Here is a 23692-nt window from a genome sequence, read left to right as displayed (position 1 = left end):
CAGTCCCGATCCTAATATGAACTGGCTGGAGATGTGGCCAGACTCATCCCGTTTCTCCTGATTCTCAGATCTGCCAGTGGGTGTTATGAACTGGCCCAGCCTGGCCCACCCCCATACCTGAGTCACATGTATGTATGTCAGCAGGTACTCTAACTGGTCTGGTCTGGGCTGCTTCTTGTTTTGGTTCTTGTGCTCATCTGCAGGGACTGCGCTCCAATAAAGGAGTTCCCCAAGTTCCTCTACTGGGTCTCCTCTCACATCTCACACATACTGGTAGGTCCCTGGTCCAGACTGAGTTAATCTACCTCTTGTCCTGGCAGGAACAATAGCCATGCCCAACTGGTCCATACCCAATCTGGTTCTTACTGTTGGGTGTTACAGCCCAGCCACACCTAGTCCATACCCTGATGCAGCTCTCATGTGGCCCAGGGGGAACAGAAACCTAGCTCAATCTATCCTACACCCTTTCTGGTTCTCACAAGCACCAGTGGATGCTGGAGTATAGCCCTGTCTGGTATGCCTCAGAGCCTGTCCACACCCATGCCAAGAGACACAGAAGCCATGTCCAGCTCAGACCACCCCCATCATGGTTCTCATGTTCACCAGTGGAAACCACAACCCAGCTGGGTGTCCCCTAAGCTCCCCAACCAGGTCTGTTTCCTGCACCAGATCTTGCGCATGCCAGTAGTTGCTCTGACCCAGGCTCTGCATAGCCCATCCCCTGTCCTGACCTTTGCCTTCAGAACCTGCAGCCTGGCCTGTCCTGGCCCGCCCTCAGTCCCAACTCTAGCTGGTGAGTACTACAGCCTGGCTGTGCTCAGCCTACTTCATTCCCTGATTCATGCAAACCAGCAGGTGTGATTGCCTAGCTAGACATTCCCCACTTTCTTTTTTTTTTTTTTAAGATTTATTATTTATTTTTATTGGAAAGTCAAATATACAGAGAGGAGAAGAGACAGAGAGGAAGATCTTCCATCTGATGATTCACTCCCCAAGTGACCGCAACGGCTGGTGCTGCGCCAATCCGAAGCTGGGACCAGGAACCTCTTCCGGGTCTCCCACGTGGGTGCAGGGTCCCAAAGCTTTGGGCTGTCCTCGACTACTTTCCCAGGCCACAAGCAGGGAGCTGGATGGGAAGTGGAGCTGCCGGGATTAGAACCAGCACCCATATGGGATCCCGGGGCGTTCAAGGCAAGGACTTTAGCAGCTAGGCCACGCCGCTGGGCCCAACATTCCCCACTTTCCAGTCTAGCTTCTGCACTTGCCAGTGAGCTAAGGTTGGCCTAGCCCTGCCCAGTCCACCACCTTCCAAAATCACCTCACCCATGTGCAGACAGTTGGAGCTACTGTGTCTGGCCTGACCAACATCCAGGCCTGAGCTACATGCTCACGGTCAGGATCAACTCAGGGAAGTTGCTCTAGTTCCCCCACCAGACCCACAGCTCACACATGCCAGTAGGTGCTAGGCCCTTACCAGTCATAGGCTACCCCTTCTATGCTGCATATGTATGAGTGGTGGCCCACCCCACACCATTTTCTTGGGTGTGTCTGCGGGTGCTGCAACCTGGACCAACCCAGTCTATACCCAATTCCAGTACCCATGAGTGCTGGTGGTTCCATGGTCATGCCTAGCTTTCAGTCTGTCACTGCCCCAGCTCCAAGCAAACCAGTTGAAATTGCAGCTCAAAGGGGTGGCCCACACATCCCCCCCAGAGTCTGCTTCCAGGACTAGTTCTCTTGTGTGCTGGTTAGTGCTATGGCCCAGCCTAACATCTTCCATCATGTTTTGACTCTTGTTGGTGAGTACTGTGATCTAGCCCTGCCAGGTAGGCCCCCAGCCCTAGTTTTAGTGTGCCCCAGTGAGTAGTCTTCAGCATTGATCATTACCAACCACCTCAGTCTGCTATCCCTCCAGGCTGCTGTGTTGGTCCGGACCTAAAGATCCATGCTTTCCCCTCGAGATCCCACCACTGGGTGGTCTGGGCACCAAAGGTGCTGGGTGAAACCCATGAGCCACCCAGCCCAAGCCCTGCTGCCCGGGAGCTCAGAGTCGGGTCTAGCTGGTCCCCTCTGGCTCTGAGCCCTGACCAAAACTCTTGCATTCAACATTTTTCCGGGCCCAGTGGCGTGACCTAGCGGCTAAAGTCCTCGCCTTGAAAGCCCCGGGATCCCATATGGGCGCCGGTTCTGGTCCCGGCAGCTCCACTTCCCATCCAGCTCCCTGCTTGTGGCCTGGTAAAGCAGCTGGGGACGGCCCAATGCGTCAGGACGCTGCACCCGTGTGGGAGACCTGGAGGAGGTTCCAGGTTCCTGGCTTCGGATTGGCGCGCATCGGCCCGTTGCGGCTCACTTGGGGAGTGGATCATCAGACGGAGGATCTTCCTCTCTGTCTCTCCTCCTCTGTGTATATCTGGCTGTAATAAAATGAATGAATCTTTTAAAAAAAAAAACATTTTTCCAAGATGGATGCTGACCTCATTGGGACATTCAGTCCACAATGCTTTTTTTTTTTTCCTTTTATTCAGGCCAGGTTCCAAAGCCCATCCCTTCAACCACTCTTTAGCTAACATCCATGGCTTCTTTGTTTTTTGTCCTTCCACTGCCTTCAAGTCAAACTTGGATCAATTCAACAAACCTCTGTACCCACCACTAGGTGGCTGATGCTATGGATTCATGGCCACCAGCTTCAATGGGACCATCACAACTGTCAGCACCTGCCCATTCTCACTGCTGCTCTTTCAGCCTCTGCTCTTTCCAATGTCTCATCATTGCCAATCACAACCTCACTGGCTGATACCATGCCCTTGTTCACAGAGAAACAGAATCAGCAGAAACAGAAGTCATCAATTTCCTGTCACCAAAAATACTAATGTACTAATATCAACACACGTGATTCCTTTCTGCCACACTGCCCAATTGTTATTTGAATGGTATGGAGAGTGGACGAGAGAGAGAGGGGGGAGAGAGAGAGAGAGAGATTGAGAAAGGTTTTTCATTCTCTGGTTCACTTTCCAAATGTCTGCAACAACCATGCTGGATAAGGTGATGACCAGGAGCCAAGAACTCCATCTGGGTTTTTTATATGGGTGGTGCGGACCCAAGTTCTTGAACCATCACCTGGTACCTCCTGAAGGTGTATGTTAGCAGGAAGCTTTATCAGAACCAGAGCCAGGACTGTAACTGGGGACTCTACCCATATGGGACGAAGGCACCCCACAGCAGTGTCCAGTGCCTCCTTCCCTCTCTTAAGCGGGTCTCTCTCCATCAAAGCTCTGGATATTCCGTCTCATGCCATTTTCAGGGACACTATCTCAGTGATCTCCATTCACCTATACTTTTATGTTTTTCCTGTTTGTTGGAAACAGCATTTCTCCAACACACATCTCCTTCCAGTGATTGTTTTCTTAATTTCTTCCCCTAAAAGGCCAAGCTTCTCCAAAGTGTTTACAGTTTTCACTTCCCCCTCTCCCCATTCACTTTCCAAGCCACTGATACTTGACCCTGGGTCCCATCACTCTACTGAAACTGCACTTGTGGTCACCAACAACTTCCTTGTTTCTAAATCCAGTGGAGTCTTTCAGGTCTTATTTTACTTGATTAGTCATCAGGTTTCAACACTTTCTCTCCTTGGCTTCCGAAACATTCCAACACCGATGATCTTAGCATTGTGGTCATTTCCTTATCATCTCAGCACATCCCTCCTCCTCTGTGGCCAAACCTTCCAATTTGGTTGCCTCCTTGGGGCTCTCTCGTAGACCCTTTTTGCCTCTCTCTTTTCTACACACACTCCCTGTGTTAGTTAAATTCAACGAATTTACCTGTGCAGCTGCCATGGATAGGGCCCCACTACTTCTAACCTAGACTTCCCTGGTGGATTCCAGCTGGGCATCAAATTCACCAATTCTGGAATTAACTCCCTCCTAAAAACCCTGAGTCCTCTCTCCTTCCTGTTTACCCAAACCAAAGATCTTTATTTCTCTGACTTCTCTCCCCCACTCTACCAATCACAGAGCCCAACTCTTTCTAGTTGTGTCTCCTTCCCCTCTATTTCAGTGGCCACGGTATCATTAACGTCCCCCAGATTTCAAAATACTTTCCCGGGTTTCAAAATACTTTCCCCAAGCCCAATCCGTTCACGGCATTTATGTTCCTAAGCCTCAAATCTGGTATTAACTGCTCAGAGACTTAACCTCTATACTTGGTTCTCAGGAGGAAGCTAAGGCCTTTACCCTCGCAGGTAAAAGGTGTGGAAAAACGTCTCCCGTTAGCAAGAATACCTGAAAAGTGCAAAGCTGAGCTTGACAGCAAGGGTTCGCTCCCACCAGTCTTTCCTCTGGCAAGAAGACGCCGTATCATTTCTGGCACTCTTTTCTTGGCTCCTCCTTAAGAGGTGTTCTTTGGCACATCAGAGTTGGCCACTCGCGGTGCCTCTTTCTCTCCAACTGAGATTTGTGCAAGTCAGTGTCAAAAACGTGATGTTCACCGTAGCCTAGGAGCCTGACCCTAGCTCATGACAGGCGCCCTGCAAACACTTGTTGAATGAGTGGGTGATACCCTAGCCACCAACAGGGCGTTCTCTAAAGTCATCAACTGTAGGCGGCCTCCCAGCCAAACCTAGACCTCAAAGGCTTGATGATGGGTGGGCACGTGCCCCCTAGGCCGTTGCATACGGTTTTCTGACTCCAGCCTTTGGAGCTGCGGCTGGTAAACGTTAGCTGTAGCTAAACAGCTCGAGTAAGAGGCTCCCTGAACAAAACGCCGGTTGAGACGGCCGACCCTGCCCAGTCCTGGGCTACCACCGCAACTCTCCCTCCGACTCTTACCTCCACAGCTGGGTGGGACTCTTTCCAACCGGCGTCCCCGCTGACCAATCCCGAATCCAGACCGAACGCGCCAGCCAATGGCTGCGGGCCAGAGCAAGGGAGGGGCGGGGCCTGGTTGCTAGGACACAGCTGTCGGGTAGGACGAGAGGCTCGGTGGTTGCTAGGGCAGGAGGTCACAGAGCTCGGCTCCGGGATTGGGCAGTGTCGCGGGGGAGGTGGGCGGCGACTGGGCGGCGCCCGCGAGGCGCCCGGGTGAGGCGCCGGTGCGCGAGCAGGAGTTCCGGCGGGAGGCCCGTGCTGCAGCACCGTCACCATGGCTGAGCTGGACTACACCATCGAGATCCCGGATCAGCCCTTCTGGAGCCAGAGTATGGAACGAGGGCTGTGGTCCAGCCGTGGGGCGGGGACCTCTCGAGGCTGTGGGGCGCGAGCGCAGCCGTAGCCCCGCCCCGCGGCCCCGCCCCATCGCTGCCCCGCCCCCAGCGACCCGCCCCCTCGCGGTCCCGCCCCGCTGCCCCGCCCCAGCGACCCGTCCCCTCGCGGCCCCGCCCCGCGGCCCGCCCCATCGCTGCCCCGCCCGTCGCGGCCCGCCCCCTCGCTCATAGGGTCGACCAGACCCCGCCCCCTGGGAGCCCCGCCCCCTGGGAGCCCCGCCCCGGAATGCCCTTGTTGCGGCCCCACCCTTCTCTGCGTCACGGCTCGGTGGGCCCGAGGGGCAGGCGGGAGCTTTCTTCTGGGTGTCCAGTTTGGGGCGGCGGAGTGCGGGGGGCTCGGCTGCTTGTCTTGGTTGTTGAGGGCTGCTGACGGCAGGGTCCGTCCTAATGGCTGTTTTTGGTGCCTCCCTATAGTAAGACCTTTGGTAGGCTGCTGAGCTTTGAACTTGGCCTTCCTCCACTGCGGCAAGGGGGGTGAGGAGAGAGCCCTTCTCAGGCTGAGTGAGGAACCCACCAGGATAGGGCCTGGCGTGGAGGACACTTAGTCGTTGGCTTTCGGATCAGCACTGTTTTCCACCTCCAGTCTATCATCAAAGAAAAATGTGTGGGAGGCTCCGCAAAATGAGAAACTTATAAAGGGCAGCAGGAATAAAGTTTGGGGGCCCAGAGAAAGGAAGTCCTTCACAGTATGACAGCCCCCACTTCTCTCAGTGTTCCAAATGTCCCTGTTTGAGAGTTTTCTTCTGGCCGCCTCCTGCGTGGCATGGGATTCTCTGTACCTTGCAGCGTGGCCTTTGCTTCCACTGATCTCTGGAATGCCCTTTCCCCTCCACTGCCCTGCGCCTCGTTGCCTGTCCAGCCTGTTTTATTGAAGGCACAGCCCCAATATCTCCTGCTTCGTCCTCTCTGTGCACCTCGTATTCTTGGCTGGAATCAATGTGGAGTGATGCAGCCCCGGGGCTCCCAAGGAACAAATGGCTGTAGACCGGTGGTTCTTCCCTGGTGCTGGGCTTCTTGACATAAGGCCCTTGGGCTTCTAGAAGTAAGCCTCTTTTGGGAGATGAAGTCAGTGAAGAAGGCCCTTGGAGAGCTGTGGCTGCAAAGTGCTGAGGCTGCCCTCTGCGTGGCCTGGAGGCCAGGGTGCTCCCTGATCAGCCCAGCTGGCAGCCTGGGGCGTTGATTTGCATGGCTAGCTCCAGCTTTGTCATCATGCCTCCCCAACTCTCAGCTTCCACCGCTGAAAGGGTGAATAATGGTGCCTGTCTTGTGGGCTGGTGAGCATCCGCAAGGCAGCGACTGGCACAGAGCTGGTGCTCCTGTCCAAGTGTCTCTCTGCTGGTGCTGTCCTCATGGCTTGGGTTTGGAAGCAGCCTCAGGAGGCCCACTGACCTGCTCCCTTGCTTATCGTGGGAGGACCTTCTTCTGGCTGGCAGACTTCTCTTTGCACCACCTCGCCCTGCTCACTGGAGGCAGCTGGCATTGTTAGAAAGCAGTTTCCATGGGCCTGGCGGCATGGCCTAGCCGCTTAAGTCCTCGCCTTGAAAGCCCCGGGATCCCATATGGGCGCCGGTTCTAATCCCGGCAGTTCCACTTCCCATCCAGCTCCCTGCTTGTGGCCTGGGAAAGCAGTCGAGGATGGCCCAAAGCTTTGGGACCCTGCACCCGCGTGAGAGACCGAAAGAGGTTCCTGGTCCCGGCATCGGATTGGCGCGTACTGGCCCGTTGCGGCTCACTTGGGGAGTGAAACATTGGATGGAAGATCTTCCTTTCTGTCTATCCTCCTCTCTGTATATCCGGCTTTCCAATAATAATAATAAAATTAAAAAAAAAAAAAAAAAAGAAAGCAGTTCCCTTGCTCCAGCCACCGAAGGCCTGCCCGCTATCCCACTCGCAGTTCAGCTTGGTGGCATCCGGGCCCTGAGGTAGTTTGTGGTGTCTTGGAAGATGCTGGCGCTCACGCTCCTGCCCTGTCAGCTGGAGTGTGGTGGGCCAGGTGGGAGGGGCTGACCACGGAGCATTCCGAATGGCACGGTGGCTGAGTTGTGTCGGGCACAACCCAGAGCGGGGGCAGCTCTGTGCTTCCTCCAAAGGTGATCCCTCCGGAATCTTCGGTTGCCTCTCCTCCTCCTCCTGGCTGTCTACCTGGCCTGCTTTAGCTGTGCATGACCCAGAGCTGGGATGGAGGTCCTAGAACTCCTCTGAAGGGGTCTGGGACACTGGGAACCTCCCAAACCTACTGGCTTCACATCTGCAGGAGCTCCTTCCAGGCAGACATGACTCTATGGAGGGGAACAGTCTTGGTGGGCCCCAGAGTTCTCATTGGCATTTACTGTTTAATGGCAAGGGAGTGTGTAGGGTTTCTGGAATCACTTTCCCTGTTTTGGAAAATCTGGCGACAGTCACAGCTGTGCATTGGCAGAGGGACAGCCACTGGTGCTGACAGCATCAGGTGGCCGTGGGGCAGCTTGTGGCCCTGGGATCCTAGAGGGCCCTGGGCTCTGTGGACCAGGCGGGGCACGTAGGGTTCCCCCCTGCTGGGAATCCATTAGCCCGTGTCTGTGGCTGCCCTGGCCCAGGGCAGCACACCTGGACCTTGGCTGGAGCCTGTCCTGTGCCCTTGAATCTGCCCTCCTCTGTCTTTTTCTCGGGCCAGTGATTCTGGGCTCTGTGCCTACCCGGCTCTCATTTCATTTCCTTGGGGAAAGTTCTCTCCTGGGGCTCCCACGCCACTGTGTTATGCTGTTGTGATAGCACTTGTGTCAACTTGGCTCACTACTGCCAGGGCCTGGCAGGGTAAGGAGCTGTGTGAACTGAATGGAGCCATGCAGCAGCTCAGGGGATCCCGGTCAGACCTGATGTGACATCTCAGGCCCAGGCTGCCCTGTCCTCCTCCCATCCAGGAATTGATCAGCCAAGTTTCACCCCTTACCCCCCAGGACCTCCAGTGATAGGTCAGCAGTCTCCTCAAAGCCACCCTATTATTGTTATGTCCAGTAAGCATTTAAAAAATCACTCATTCATAGAATTAATGGACTGGTATAGGGGTCTTGCTCTTTTTTTTTTTCCTTAAGATTTATTTTTATTGGAAAGGCAAATATACAGAGAGAAGGAGATAAAGATCTTCCATCTGCTGGTTCACTCCCCAAGTGGTTGTAGTGGCTGGAGCTGAGCTGACCTGACCTAACTTGAAGCCAAGGGTCAGGAGCTTATTCTGGGTCTCACATGCAGGTACAGGGCCCTAAGGCTTTGGGTCATCCTTTGCTGCTGCCCCAGGCTACAAGCAGGGAGCTGGACAGGAAATGAAGCAGCCACTAAGCTATCGTGCCAGGCCCCAGGTCTTGCTCTTAAACAAAAAATTTTATGGGAGTCACAGAGAAGGAGGTGAGGGATTTGAGATCCTCCGACTTTATTGGGGGCCTTCTCTTTTGTTAACCAATGGCCACGGTCAAAGAAAGGTAGACTTTGACTTTATGCTGAGGAAGCTTTCACTGTTGGTCAGCAATGTTGAGGGGTCGGGGTCCCTATGGAAGACCTGTGGGAGTGAAGAGGGGAGGCTCCCTGGGGAAGAGGGGCCCAGGCTGCACCCGAAGCTTCTTCGGGAAGGCCAATCCCCCCGACCATAGTGGGCAACAGAAAGCATAGGAGTGGCAGCTCTGAGGGGCCCTTCAAGGGGCCAGGGGAGGGAGTGGGGTCCCGGCAGCATGCCCTGCTGTGCTCTTGGCAGTGGAAGACAAGGCCTCAAAGACCCAGGCAGAGCCAATGGGGCCTGATCCTCTGCGGGGACCCAAAAGGCCGGGTTTTTGTTGTTGCTGCTGTTGTTAAGACTTATTTATTTTCATTTGAAAGGCAGATTTTGTAGAGAGGAGAGAGTCTTCCATCTACTGGTTCACTCCACCAAATGGCCTTAGTAACCAGAGCTGATCCAAAGCCAGAAGCCAGGAGTTTGTTTTGGGACTCCCATGTGGGTGCAAGGGTCCCTCTGCTGCTTTCCCAGGCTGCAGGCAGAGGTTTGTATGGGAAATGGATCAGCCAGTATATGAACTGGTGCTCATATGGGATGCTGGCATTACACAGTAGAGGACTGGCCTGTTGAACCATGATGCTGTACGTCCCCACTCTCAACAAAACATTCAACAAAACATTTTTAAGTGAGGAGTTTTATTTATTTGAAAGGCAGAGTTACAGAGAAAGAGAAAGAGATATAGACAAAAATCCTCTATCAAACAAAGTTCCTCTGTCTGCTCATTCACTTCCCAGAAGGTCACAAATGGCCCAAGCTGGATCAGTCTGAAGCCAGGAGCCAGGAATTTCTGGGTTTCTCACACAGATGCAGGGGCCCAAGCACTTGGGCCATCCTCTGCTGCCATCCTGGGCTCATTAGCGGGAGTTGAATCAGAACTGGAGCATCCGGGACTCAAGCCAGAGACCATAAGAGATGTCAGCGGTACAGGCAGCAATAGCTTTAGCCACTACACCACAGCATTGGTTCTGAGTTTTATTTATTTTGGGAGTTGTTCTCTTTTCTTTCACCTGCGGTGTCTCCTGGTGTCTGGTGCGATCCTAGGCTTTGGACTCAGGGCCAGCCCTGATGCACCCTTTGTGGGTCTCTTGTTCTGTGTGGTGCTTCCACTGTGGACCACGCCCTGCTTTCCTCATTACCCTCACCCTCATCCTCATCACCCCCGTGTGAAGCAGGGAGAACTCTTCAACCTGCTTTATGGAGGAGGTATAGATGCCTGGGGCAGGCAAGGTGTCTTGCTCAAAGTAATGCCAGATTTCTGCCAGGGGGGCTGCGTGCACGCCCACATGTATGTCAGTTGCCATTGAGAAGGGCTACATGAATGCAGTGCCATCTGAAAGAAAGGGGTGTCTATTCAAGTGTTTTTTAATACCTGCAAACAATTGGAAGTAACATCAGGTCTAATAATGGGAGACTGGGTCCTATAAATTAGGAAACATTTTTCAGCCGCTCTGCAGCCACTAAAAATAATGGTGCAGAAATATATAAACTGACAGCGAGAGAGGTTCACAATATATGGCTAAACGGAAGAAAGCCGATTACCGAGTCTGATTCCAATCCCATGAGGTATTCAGTTTCCACTCTTTCTACCGTGAACATGCCCTAACTCTTGAAGTAATCATACTTTCTGGTTCTTGAGCTCGCTCTTCATACCAGATGCCCTGCTAAGCCCTCTCTGGTCGTCGTCGTCTTGTTTAATCCTTTGTGCTCCTGTCCCCATTCCACAGATAAAGCAGTTGAAACATGAAGAACTTGCTGGAGGTCTGTGTTGCAGTCATTTAGTGGCAGATCCAGATTTGAACTCAGATAGGCATTTGTGCATGGCTCTTCTTGGATATGGTGTTTCTCTGCTGGACTTTTTTTTTTTGTTAAGATTTATTTATTTTTATTACAAAGTCAGATATACAGAGAGGAGGAGAGACAGAGAGGAAGATCTTCCATCCGATATTTCACTCCCCAAGTGAGCGCAATGGCTGGGGCCGTGCCAATCTGAAGCCGGGAACCAGGAGCTTCTTCCAGGTCTCCCACATGGGTGCAGAGTCCCAAGGCTTTGGGCCATCCTCAACTGCTTTCCCAGGCCACAAGCAGGGAGCTGGATGGGAAGTGGAGCTGCCGGGATTAGAACCGGCGCCCATATGGGATCCCAGCATTCAAGGCGAGGACTTTAGCCGCTAGGTCACGCCGCCGGGACCCGGCTTGTTGTTTTTAAAAAGTGAACTTAAAGCAGTCTGGTGTAAGTATGAAAATTGTGAGACTCCAGAGGGTGGTTCTCAGGGGCAGAGGAAACTGGGCCTCCTGCTCTGCATTTTAGGCAGAAATCATAGGCTTTTGGCGTGTCAGTCCTGGCTTGTCCCATAGGCATCTCCGAATGCCTCTGGGATGCACACGAGCTACATCACACCTTGTTTTATGACTTGAACCGCTGCACAGGAAGCATGTGGGTGAGTCCTGTGTTATGGTGTCAGTATTGTCTGTTGAGCATCTGGCAGGGCAGGGCGGTGCCCAAGGGGCACCAGGCAGGACGTGTGTGTGTGTGTGTGTGTGTGTGTGTGTGTGTACTGCCCAGAGTGTCCTTGACTGCTTTGATTTCTCTGGTGCTTTTGACTCAACTGGACCGCCACCCTTGCTGTTGGCTGGACGTGACAGTTTAACTCTCTTGGCAGAATCGATGTGTAGGTGATTTAGAAATGGATGAAAAAAACAAAGATAATGAAAAAGAAATTGCCTTTCATTGCAGAAATCACTGCTATTAATACTTGATAGTTTTTTGCTTTTTGCGTAAGTGTATGTGTGTGTTCCACCGTGGTACTAGCTGCAGCTTGCTTTTCTATTTAACCTATTACTGTTAGTTTTCTAAATAATAGCATTCTTGAGGTGTAATTCACATACCATAAAACGTGCATTTCATTGGCTTGCGTAATTTGTAGGCTTGTAAGACCATCGCAGCTATCTGCTTTCAGAGTGGTTTTTATCCCCTGGAAAAGAGACCCACGCTCATTAGTAGTCACTTCCCATTTCCTTCCTCCTCCACACCCCAAAAACCACAAATCTCCTTTCTGCCTCAGTCACTTCGCCTAGTCTGGGTATTTAATGTAAATGGAGCCACGCCATGTGTGGCCTTTGTATCTGGCTTGTTCATTTGCAGAGCCGCGTTTTGTTTATCTTGTCCCAGGTGATAGAACTGTTTTTACCTCTTGCCTATTAAGCTTAAAGCTGCTATGAACATTCATGCACAAGTTATGATTTTAAGATTTATTGACTAATTTGAAAGCAGAATTAGACACACACACGCACGTGCACACACATACACACAGAATCTTCTATCTGCTGATTCATTCCCTTGATGGCTACATCAGCCAACGCCTGTAACTCCCTCCTGGTCTTTCACAAGGATGGCAGGAGTCCAGGAGCTGGATCACAAGTGGAGCACTCACATGGGCTGGACGGCACCACTTTACACTCCCACGAGCTGTGAATAAGCATTATGACTTTCCACAGCCGCATCAATACCTCTTACTGTCTGAACTTTTGATTGAAGCCATGATTGCAGCTTTTTGTTTTTTAATCGGAAGTGGAGCCAAGACTCAACCCCAGATACTCCAGTATGGAGTGTGGGTGTCTTAACCACTGTGTCAAAGGGGCTGATCCCTCATTGTGGTTTTCATCTTCTTTTCCCTAATGACTGTGATGACAAACATCTTGTCATGTGGTCATTGGCCATATGTGAATTGTCTTTGGAGAAATGTCTATTCAGATCCTGTGCTTATTTCGAAATTTGTTGTTTGATTGTTCAGTGGTAAGAATTTTAAAAGCATACAAAGGGAGCCGCCCCTTTCTGAGACAAATGATCTGCAAGCATCCCTCCTCCCCACCCATTTTTTGTGTTGTCACTTATGTGTTGACAAAGCTATAGGGAAACACTGTTCTACATTGCCAGAGGGTTACACACTGCCCTGTGGAAGACACTTTGGCAGTGGCTGTCAGTAGTACAAATGCACATCTCTTTCTCGTTAAGATTTATTTATTTTACTTGAAAGAATTAGAGAGGGACACACACACACACACAGACAATATCTCTCCTCTACTGGTTCACTCCCTAAATGGTCACAATGGCCGGAACTGAGCCAATCCAAAGCCAGGACCTTTTTCTGGGTCTCCCAGGTGGGTGCAACAACCCAAGCACTTGGGCCATCCTCTGCTGCTTTCCTGGGTGCGTTAGCAGGGCGTGGCATCAGAAATGGAGCAGCTGAGACACAGACCGGTGTTCATATGGGATGCTGGTGCCACAGGTGGAGGCTTAACCTATTAATCCACAAGTGGAGGCACCTGGCCCCAATTTTTTTTTTAAGATTTATTTATTTATTACAAAGTCAGATATACAGAGAGGAGGAGAGACAGAGAGGAAGATCTTCCGTCCAATGATTCACTCCCCAAGTGAGCCGCAACGGGCCGGTGCTGCGCCAATCCAAAGCCGAGAACCAGGAACCTCCTCCAGGTCTCCCACACGGGTGCAGGGTCTTAATGAATTGGGCCGTCCTCCACTGCTTTCCCAGGCCACAAGCAGGGAGCTGGATGGGACGTGGAACTGCCGGGATTAGGACCGGCGCCCATATGGGATCCTGGGGCGTTCAAGGCGAGGACTTTAGCCGCTAGGCCACGCCGCCGGGCCCAATTTTTTTTTTTAAGATTTATTTATTTGAAAGGCAGAATGACAGAGAGGGATGAGATATTCATCTTCTAGTTCACTTTCCAAATGTTCACAATAGCCAGGTTGGGCTGGGCTAGGCTGAAGCCAGGAGCCCAGAGCTCTATCCAGGTCTCCCATGTGGGTAACAGGGACCCAGGTACTTGGGTCATCTCCTGATGGTTTCTCAGGCATATTAGCAGGGAGCTGGATTGGAACTTGTACTTTAATATGGGATGCTGACTGTATAGGCAATGGCTTAACCTGTTGTGCCACCAAAAGCTGCCCCCTCCTTTTTCTTTTAACTTTTTTTTGATGGTGTCTTTTGAAGTATAAAAGCTTTTCATTTTCAGAACATTTTTTTTAAAGATTTTATTTTTTATTACAAAGTCAGATATACAGAGAAGAGGAGAGACAGAGAGGAAGATCTTCCGTCCGATGATTCACTCCCCAAGTGAGCCGCAACGGGCCGGTGCGCGCCGATCCGATGCCAGGAACCAGGAACCTCTTCCAGGTCTCCTATGCGGGCGCAGTGTCCCAATGCATTGGGCCGTCCTCCACTGCTTTCCCAGGCCACAAGCAGGGAGCTGGATGGGAAGTGGAGCTACCGGGATTAGAACCGGCGCCCATATGGGATCCCGGGGCGTTCAAGGCGAGGACTTTAGCCACTAGGCCATGCCGCCGGGCCCTCATTTTCAGAACATTTTAAAAAATGTATTTTTGGGCCTGGTACAATAGCCTAGTGGCTAAATCCTTGCCTTGTATGTGCTGGGATCCCATATGGGTGCCAGTTTGTGTTCCGGCTGTTCCACTTCCCATCTAGCTCCCTGCTTGTGGCCTGGGAAAGCAGTAGAAGATGGCCCAAAGCCTTGGAACCCTGTACCTGCATGGGAGACCTGGGAGAAGCTCTGGGCTCCTGGCTACAGATCAGCTCAACTCTGGTTGTTGCAGCCCTTGGCAGTGAACCAGAGGATGAAAGATCTTTTTTTCTGTATCTCCTTCTCTTTGTAAGTCTGTCTTCCCAATAAAAGTAAATAAATCTTTAAATTTTTTATTTTCATTTGAAGAGGGAGAGAGAGAGAGGGGGTGACTCTTGTATCTGCTGGTTTAGTTGCCAAGTGCCTGCAACAGCCAGAGCTGACCCAAGAGGCAAGAACTCAGTCAAGAAAAGAAGAACGGAGGCCATTGGCTGCTGCCTCGCTGGTGCGTGTCAGCACGAAACTGGCTCAGAAGCAGCAGGGACCTGAACAAGCCATTCTAAGAGGATGTGGGCATCGCAGGCAGTGACTTAACCCCTGTGCCACACACCTGCTTTCCAAAGTTTATAATGTTAATGAAGTCCCAGCATTTCTGTCTTATTTATTTGTTCCTCATACTCTTGGCGTCATGTCCCAGAAACTGTTTTCTAATTCAAGGCCACAAAGATGTACTCTTATAATTTCTTCTAAGAGTTCTATGATTTTAGCCCGTACCTTTATGTCTATTATCTACTTAGTATATCATTGAATAGCTCTCTTTTGGAAGTAGAATTATAAGCATATTTTTGAGACTTTTTGTGTTCCCCCAAATTGGGACTCTGTCTTGTTCCTCCCTCTGGCTACCTGTCTCCCCACTGCTGTGGGTGGGCTAGGACCTGACCACTCTCACCTTGCCTGTTAGGGGAGCTGCTTCCCTGTCTCCAGTGAGTTGTGCTGGTGCAGCACCAGGGAGTTGACCCTCTAGTGGAGTGGGCATGAGTGTCCTGGGCTAGGGTGTGAGAAGGGGGGTTGTGAGGGCATCACAGTTGTGGTGGGGACTGCAGTGTCACCATGAGTAGGGGATCCTGTGGTTGTGGTGGTCCAGAGAGTAGATGATAGTTCTGCTGTTTTCTGGCTGTATGTTACTGTATGAATGGGAATAGTAGTTATCACTAACTCCTAGCCTGGCTGTAGAACCAAACGAGGCAGCAATACCGGGTCATGAGGTCCATGTTGGGTCTGTTGACACAGGAGACAGCATGTGGACATGTTTGGAGCTGGAACAATTGAGATCTGGTTGGACTGTTTTACCCAGTGATCCAGCAGAGTGCTGGATACTAACTGGTCTTAGACCACCTGAATTGGATTTTAGCTTCTACCGTACAGTCTTGAGCAAGTGGCTATCACTATGCCTCAGTTTCCCATCCTTGCCTATTATAGGGTTGATGCGAAGGTTCTATGAGTTGAAATGTCAAGTGCACAGAACAGTGCAGAGCAGGCAGCGCTGTGTGTGTTAGCTCTGTTGGCTGAGAGAGGTTTGTCGAGGTTTTGGAACAAAATGCATTTGATTGCTTGCCCAAGGTCATGGTAAGTTTTGTAACACAGTGAGAACCTGAAGCAAGGGTGCACAAAAACATTCCATGTCCAAGGGCAGATGTCAGAGGCCAGGAGATGCTGACAGGAGGCAGGGTGGCATGGCCAGAGAACTGAGCAGGAAAGGGGTGGGGCTTTAGCATAAAGGTGCAGGTATGCGTTGGTCAGTGACAGAGGCCACAGCCATCACTATGGAGAAGGTAGGGGCAAAGAGAACAGTAGTTCCCTTTCCTTTGGTACATTTTTTACTTTGTAACCATGTGTTCATTTACTCAGCAGGGAACCTGTGGGTCTCTCAACAGGCAGGCGGTTTTGCTGGCTGTAGGAGATGGTGCTGATAAATGTGTTGACCCCATTTCCTGTGCTCACAGAAAGTGCTCATTCAGGAGAGAGAGATAGACATCAAGTGCATAATTGTGGACGTCACTGATCAGCAGATTGGGTCAGCCTATGCTCCCCCAGTGCATAGTCTTGGGCTCTCCATTGCCGGGGGCTTCGGCACCATGCAGCATGGGGGCCATGCAGGATCGGTCAGGCTCAGGTCTGCTCTTGGCTGCTCCTCTGCTCACCACTCCCTCTTTTGGGTTCCAGTCCCCCAGCAGTGCTCACTGTGTCCCAACGGACGATAGCATTGCCACCACCTCCACCCCCACTCATGCCTTCTGTCCACCAGGCACACCATCAGCTGGGCCTTCAAGGTCACTTTCAAGACTGTCCCTGTCCCTGTGACTCCCTGCCATGTGCACAGAGCTCCTCGGGTTTTCTGCCAGGGATGTTAGCAAAATCTGTGGTGGAGCAAAGCAGAACTGACAGTCCCAGCTGTGGTGAGAAGGTGCTTGGAGGCTGGCAGAAGATGCTTGAACCTTCAGCCGCTGGAAGGGTTCCAGCTGTGCTGATGGGAGCTGGCCCTGGCATCACATGGCCACTGGGGGACGTGACCTCAACTGAGATCAAACCCAAAGCCTTTTGCTGGTGTCTGCTGGGGCACAGGGTGAGCAGGAGAGTCTGTCCTTAGGGCTGAGGGAGACTCCCCTAGGGCAGGCTCTCAGAAGTACAGCTGTCAGACCTGAGTCAAGGGCAGCTGTTGATAAACCCCCATGAGACCGCCCCGGCCTGAGTTTCACGGTGGCCATGGCTGGAGCCCACCAAGCCCCACACCCAGCCTCATCATCACCAGAAGGGCCTGGGCAGGCAGACGATGGGGGTGTCCAGCTGAGGATGTCAGCAAGCAGCTCCCTGGATCCGGGCGGTGGCCAGAGGCTGGGAGTGCTGGCGGTGTCAGCAAGAGACCGAGGCGTGATGCAGCGTGCTCGGGAGCCCTGCGGGTGCGGGGAGTTAATCTCCGAAGGCCAAGTCGCCACCACTAGGGAGCAGGAACCCTGAACTTTTCAATCACATTAATTTCCACAGGAAATTGTTGTCTTCCTTTTGTCCAAAGGTTAGTGATTTATATTTACCATCCTCTTAACTAGCCTTGAAATTTACTGTCGCCAGGTCACCACTGGCATCCATAAATTTTGAGGTGGCAGCTGAGTGAAGCCCAGTGGCTTGGTCCTTGGAAGGGGTGGTGGGGAGGGGGACATGCTGATCCAGTACAGACAGTGGTGTGTAGCTGTCCCCTGAGGGCGTGGGCAGGCCCTTCACAGGGGGCATGCAGGAGGCTGATGGAGCAGGCTGCTGGGCGGCCCTGGTGGAGGCAGCTGTGCCTGTCTGCACTCCTCTCCCCCACCCCTGTTGCCACCCTGAAGGACGTGTAGGTCCCGCTGCAGGTGGGCCAGGGGCTCAGAAGGGGCTCAGTGGGCCCGGCACAGTAGCCTAGCGGCTAAAGTCCTTGCCTTGTACGTGCCGGGATCTCATGTGGAGGCTTGTTCTAATCCTGGCAGCCCCACTTCCCATCCAGCTCCCTGCCTGTGGCCTGGGAAAGCAGTCGAGGACGGCCCAAAGCCTTGGGACCCTGCACCCGTGTGGGAGACCCGGAAGAAGCTCCCGGCTTTGGATCGGTGCAGCTCCAGCCATTGTGGCCACTTGGGAAGTGAATCATCAGATGGAAGGCCTTCCTCTCTGTCTCCTCTCCTCTCTGTATATCTAACTTTCCAATAAAAATAAATAATTCTTTAAAAAGGGGGAGGTTCAGCAAGCAGCTTGGAGGGGATCAGGGGCTGCAAGCCCAGCTCTGCACTTGCTGTGTGACCATAGGCAAGTCCCTTAGCCTCATCTGTGGCACCTGCAGCGTCGTATTGTCAGGACCATTCTCTGGCAGGTCACGCAGCAAACTGGACGTGTGTGGCTATGCTCCAGGAACACTCTATTTGCGGACAGACTTCACTTTTATGTCATTTGCATGTTTCACAAAGTACAGTTCTTAAATTTAACACACACACAAAGTTAGCTTTCAGGCCGCAGAGAAACAGACAGGGGACTGGTTTGGCTTGTGGATGTAGCCTGCTGACGCCGCTCGATCTGAAGGTGGGGTTATGTGGAGAAGGGCTGGGCTGTGAGTACTAAAGAAAGGTTCTTCGGTGGGTTTTTCCAGTTGACCTCACAGGGGCTCCCAAGAGGCTTCGGGAAAAGCAGTGGGAGCAAGACAAGGGAAGGGAGCTCTGTGGGAACTCAGGACCTAGGGACTGGCCAGATGCTGGGACCGTCCCTGCTGTGGACTCCCTGCCTGTGGCTGCAGCAGCATCAGCTCTAGATTGGTCAGCAGCCCCCATCCGTGACCCCACTTCTGGTGTTGACAATGTCCATCTGTGTTTCAGAGGACCCCGGAACAGCTGGGAAGGAGACGGGGCTGAGGCAGCCGGTCGTGATTCTCCTGGGCTGGGGAGGCTGCCGGGACAAGAACCTTGCCAAGTATAGCGCCATCTACCACACAAGGGTGAGTACTGCAAGGGCCTTGGAAAGTCCCTTTCACCTTTGGCCTCTGGCTCCACCCTGCTCATCCAAGATCTCCCTATAGCAGTTCTTGCCTGGTTCTGGCCGGGAGTGGGAGGCAACTGAGAGGAAGGCCAGCCATGCCCTGCTCCCCGGAACTCCTTCCACAGCCCAGCCCCATACCATGCCTAACGCGATGGGAGAGGCACTGGGGCAGACACAGTTCTGGGTCTGCTGCCTCCCCAGCCGGCAAGGGTGGCCCTGTGGCTTCACCTGTCCAGACGGAGTCCCACGTCCTTCCCAGTCCCACTCCTGGGGTTGGGCTTGCTGTGCAGTGGCTTCCTCTGAGCAAGCCTCTAAGGCAAGGTGGATGGGAATAGCCACAAGTGTGACTTGAGCAGAAAAAGGGCAAGGGTGGAAGGGTGAGGTGTGAGGGGTGGGTACTTGGAATTCCAGCAGGGGTGTAATGTGGGTTTACCTTTCAGATAAAGGGGCTGGGATGGAAGCCGAAGCAAGTTGGGAGGGGGTTGCAGGGATCTGGTTGTGGGGGAGGGGAACAGGCAGGACCTGGTGGCCGGTAGTGCAGGTGGATAGGAGGCGTTGGGAGGAGCTCGTCTTGGGGGGGGGGGGATGGTGGCTGCATGAGATGCTGGGAGGGAGACGCTTGGAGCAATGAATGAATGCTGGCCTGTGATGGGTGCTTCCTGGGTAGGCTGGTGTGACTGGAGACAGGAGTGCTGGAGGAAAACCCTAGCCTCTGGGGAGGACAGGCTCCCTGCCTCCCCATCCTGGGAGTGCATGGAGGAGCGGAGGGGGCCTAGGACAGCCCCAGGGAACCTGTGGTTGGAGGAGCTGAAAGAGTTAAGAAGGTTCTGTGGGGAAAGCAGGAATGTCCAGAGATGGGTGAGGAAACCCTGATCCATAGTGTGATGGAGGGAGAAAGTGCAGGCTGAGGCGGCAGGCGATGGAGGCGAGGCCTTGGACAGGAGTGTGTCTGCCTCTCCAGGGAGCACAGGGTGGGCGTGGAGAGGGCACCTCCTGCTCTCAAATCCACAATCCATGTGTTACCTGGAGGATCCCTCCATGCACACCTCAGCAGGTATCCTGCCAGCTCTCCTTCCCTGCATGTTCATCTTAAAAAGGATTGATTTTATTGAAATGTAGAGTTACGGGGGCGGGGGAGAGGGAGAAAAAGACAGAGAGAGAGCTTCCATCTACTGGATTACCTCCCAAATGGTTGCAATGGCCAGAGCTGGGCTGATCTGAAGCCAGGATCCAGAAGCTTTCTTCTGGGTCTCCCATGTGGGTGCCAAGACCCAAGGCTTTGGGCCGTCCTCTGCTGCTTTCCCAGGCTATCAGCAGGGAGCTGGATTGAAAGTGTAGCAGCTGGAACAAGAACTGATGCCCATATGGGTCGCCAGCACTGCAGGTAGAGGATTAGGTTGCTATGCTGCTGCGCCTGCTCCTGTTCATGCACTTTTATCTTGTCTACTTTCAAGTCTGTGCTCAAAGCCCTAATTGCCCCCACAGTGTCTTACAAGGACCCAACCCAGGATTTCTCATTGTATCAGTTATTCTGTTCCTTAAGCCTCCTTTTTTTTCCTAAAAGATTTTTTTTTAATTGGAAAGACAGATTTACAGAAAGAAGAAACAGAAAGATTTTCTGTTTGCTGGTTCACTGCCCTAGTGGCCACAATGGCCATTGCTGAGCTGATCCAAAGCCAGGAACCAGGAGCTTCTTCCAGGTCTCCCACGTGGGTACAGGGTCCCAAGGCTCTGAACCGTCCTCCACTGCTTTCCCAAACCACAAGCAGGGAGCTGGATGGAAGTGGAGCAGCTGGGACATAAACTGGTGCCCATAGGGGATCCCTGTGCATGCAACGTGAGGATTTAGTCACTGAGCTATTGCACCAGGCCCTCTTTTTCTTTTTCTAAAGGAAATATTTATTTGAAAGGCAGAGAGAAACAGACCAAGATTTCCCATTCACTGGTTCACTGCCTGTATTCTTGCAACAGCCAGGGCTGGGTCCAAAGCTGGGAGCTGGGGAATCTGTCCAGGTATCAGGTAGGGGTGGAGGAGCCATCACTGCCGCCTGCCAGGCACACGTGACCAGGGGTGGAGCTAGGTACTGAACCTGACGTGGGGCGCAGCCATCTTCACCAGGTCTTCACTGCTAAGCCCGAGACCTGCCCTGCTGCTTTTCTTTCCTCAGCAGTCCTCCCCTCCCCCACCTCGATGTTCTTATTGAAGAGACTGTACTTCAAGAGAGCATTTCTAGAAGTTTCCAATCTCAGTGCTGTCCAGAGACAAGAATGATGAGAACGGAACAGTCTCCTGTTGTGCTGACCTACTGGGGGAGTGTGGGTGGCTTCAGGTAAACCTGTCCTCAGAGTCTTGGGATGTCCAGGGCCCCAGGGCGGGGCCGATGGCAGCAGCCTCAGTGACGCAGCCCTGCTTGGCCGTGGTCGTTCAGGCCTTATGCCTGTGTAGTCCTGTTGTGCCTCCCACTGTCCTGACTTCTGCTGGCTGAGGCTTTGCTTTGTGCCAGTGCTGTGCTGGTCACTTGAGGTACATCGTTTTTGTTCTTACCACGTTAGACGCGCACTATCCCAGCTTCTAGATGGAGACATGGACCAGAAAGAAAAATGAAATTGCTCTTCATCTACACGGTATTAATAAGTGGCGTGGTTCCGGAACTCGGTCACATTCCCCGGAAGAAGGGCTTGTGGTCTCTGGAACGGGTGGGAGAGTGGAAGTTAGCACTCAGGTAGAGGAGGCTTGGGGCTGCCTTTTGAAAGGAGGGGAGGGAGAGAGAGAGAGAATGACTCTCCCGTATGTTCCAAAGCAAGGGGTCCAGAACTTCATCGAGTTGTCCCACGCTGGTGGCAGGGACCCAACCACCTGAGCCACCACTTGCTGCCTCCCAGGATGCATGGTGACAGGAAGCTGAAATCAGCAATGGAGCCACCGCATGGGATGAGCTGTCCCAAGTGGTGGCGTCTTGGCCATTATACCAACATCCACTTCCTTTGGCTGCCATGTATCACTGAGCTAGAAGAGTTCCTGTCTGAGATTTGGGGGCATACTTGGCCTGGGTAGTGTGGGGTACACAAGCCTAAAGGGAGCTTGGACCTAGATTTCTGTAATTTGATTAACAATATTGGTTGTATTTGGCATTTGGGGGCGAGTATGAGGGATGACCCCATGTGCTGAAACCAGACAGACCTGGCTGTCAGGCCCCTGTGTCTGCAGTGTGGTGTGCTGAGAGAGCCCTGGATAGGGAAGGGGCAGTGACCAGGGATGCCCACGCAGGCGCCCTGGCTCAGCAGTGACCTCTGGTGGTCATGGCTGGACCTGCAGGCTCTCTCTGGTATGGAGGCAGTGCTGAAGGGGGATCAGCAAAGCAGCCAGGCCTTAAATGTGATGGTTCGGGGTGTGGCAAGATGAAGGGGACACACAGAGCTGGGAACCAGAAGGAAGACTTCTAAAACATATTCCATGTCTAGGCCTCAGATACTGCTCCTGGATGAGGGGGCTTGGCCAGCATCAACTAACCTTCCAGAAATGGGAGTGAGGCGTGAGCTGGTGCCCAGGCAGAAGGAGGGCCTAGAGCAGCGTGGGGCCCGTGCTTGAGCCGTCCCCACTGCCTCTGCAGGGCTGCATCGTGATCCGATATACGGCCCCATGGCACCTGGTCTTCTTCTCCGAGTCCCTGGGCATCCCTTCCTTGCGGGTCTTGGCCCAGAGGCTGCTGGAGCTCCTCTTCCACTACGAGATCGAAAAGGAGCCCCTGCTCTTCCACGTCTTCAGCAACGCCGGCGTCATGCTGTACCGCTACGTGCTGGACCTCCTGCAGACCCATGAGCGCTTCTGCCGCCTGCGCGTGGTGGGCACCATCTTCGACAGCGGGCCAGGCCACAGCAACCTGCTGGGGGCACTGCGGGCCCTTGCCGCCATCCTGCAGCACCGGCCGGCCGCACTGCGCTGCTTGCTAATGGCGGCCTTCGCCCTGGTGGTGGTCCTGTTCCACGTCCTGCTTGCCCCGCTCACTGCCCTGTTCCACACCCACTTCTACCACAGGCTGCAGGACGCAGGCTCCCGCTGGCCGGAGCTCTACCTGTACTCCAAGGCTGACAAGGTTGTCCTGGCCAGGGATGTGGAACGCATGGTGGAAGCGCGCCTGTCACACCAGGTGCTGGTGCGCTCTGTGGACTTTGTGTCCTCTGCCCATGTCAGCCACCTCCGCGACTACCCCACCTACTACACCAGCCTCTGTGCCAACTTCATGCACACCTGTGTCCACTGCTGATGTCATTGCTCTGGCTCCCCTCTGCTCCCCAAATAAATGCCTGACACCTCCCCATCACCTGTCACTGTGGGGCCTTCTTCAGTCTCTGTGGCTCTTTAGGACTTTGTGGTCCCCTAAGCAGATTTCCCTGGGCCTGGGTCCTGGGGGGCTGCTGCTTGCTGACCCCCAGGACCCTAGCAGGCCCTGGGGATTCTGCAGTGGTTAAGTGCCCAGCTGGGCTGCTGAGGCCTGTGGGTTGTTTTTTTTTTTTTTTTTTCTTTTCTTTTTTTTCCTCAAGCTGTAAAAACTTAACAGAGGGAGAAGTCCTAACAGAATTGTCAGGACTCTGTGAGCAGAACATTTAACACGAATCTGTTCTCTTAGCAGAATTCTGCACATGCAGTATGCTCCAGCTAACTGTGGGTGCACACTGCTAGACAGATCTTTGGCACTTAGTCTTCTGGCCTAACTTCAGTCACCTGTGGCCAGAGTAGTTTGCATTTCTGGAGTGGCAGAGGTGGGGAGGTGGCAGGAAGTAGGCGCAGGCTGGGGAGGGGCAGAATCCCACAGCGCCCACTGGACAGCTTACCTACCTGTCTTCTTAGGCCTCATCGCTGCTGTGAGCTGGGAAGGTGAGCTTAGCTTCCAGGGTTAGGGCCTGCCTGGCTCCACCTCGCTATGCCAGGACACCACTGCACACAGGGTGGAGGGACAGCAATGCTATTCCGGGACCTGAGGATA

At 53.1% G+C, this 23692-nt stretch overlaps 2 protein-coding genes across 3 annotated transcripts in view; one reads left to right on the top strand and one right to left on the bottom strand.

The window, feature by feature from the left end:
- ARMH1 (armadillo like helical domain containing 1) overlaps positions 1-4946 on the bottom strand; it is a 45377-nt gene extending 40431 nt beyond the window's left edge. Inside the window, exon 1 of one of the 2 annotated variants that reach the window (XM_004598941.2) lies at positions 4824-4946. The gene's annotated coding sequence lies outside the window, so the exon portion shown is untranslated. The other variant, XM_058680239.1, reaches the window with a different exon arrangement.
- A 113-nt stretch (positions 4947-5059) lies between these two features.
- TMEM53 (transmembrane protein 53) lies at positions 5060-23029 on the top strand. Its single transcript, XM_058680241.1, has 3 exons — positions 5060-5191; positions 18548-18666; positions 22319-23029. Exons 1-3 carry the CDS (start codon positions 5137-5139, stop codon positions 22970-22972), a joined length of 828 nt encoding a protein of 275 aa, XP_058536224.1. The 5' UTR covers positions 5060-5136; the 3' UTR covers positions 22973-23029.
- Positions 23030-23692: the final 663 nt, after the last annotated feature.

The sequence above is a fragment of the Ochotona princeps genome, chromosome 2 (genome assembly GCF_030435755.1).
Source record: "Ochotona princeps isolate mOchPri1 chromosome 2, mOchPri1.hap1, whole genome shotgun sequence".
NCBI lineage: Eukaryota > Metazoa > Chordata > Mammalia > Lagomorpha > Ochotonidae > Ochotona > Ochotona princeps.
Note: the sequence above shows the minus strand (reverse complement) of the source record. Positions and strands in the feature narration are given on the sequence as shown.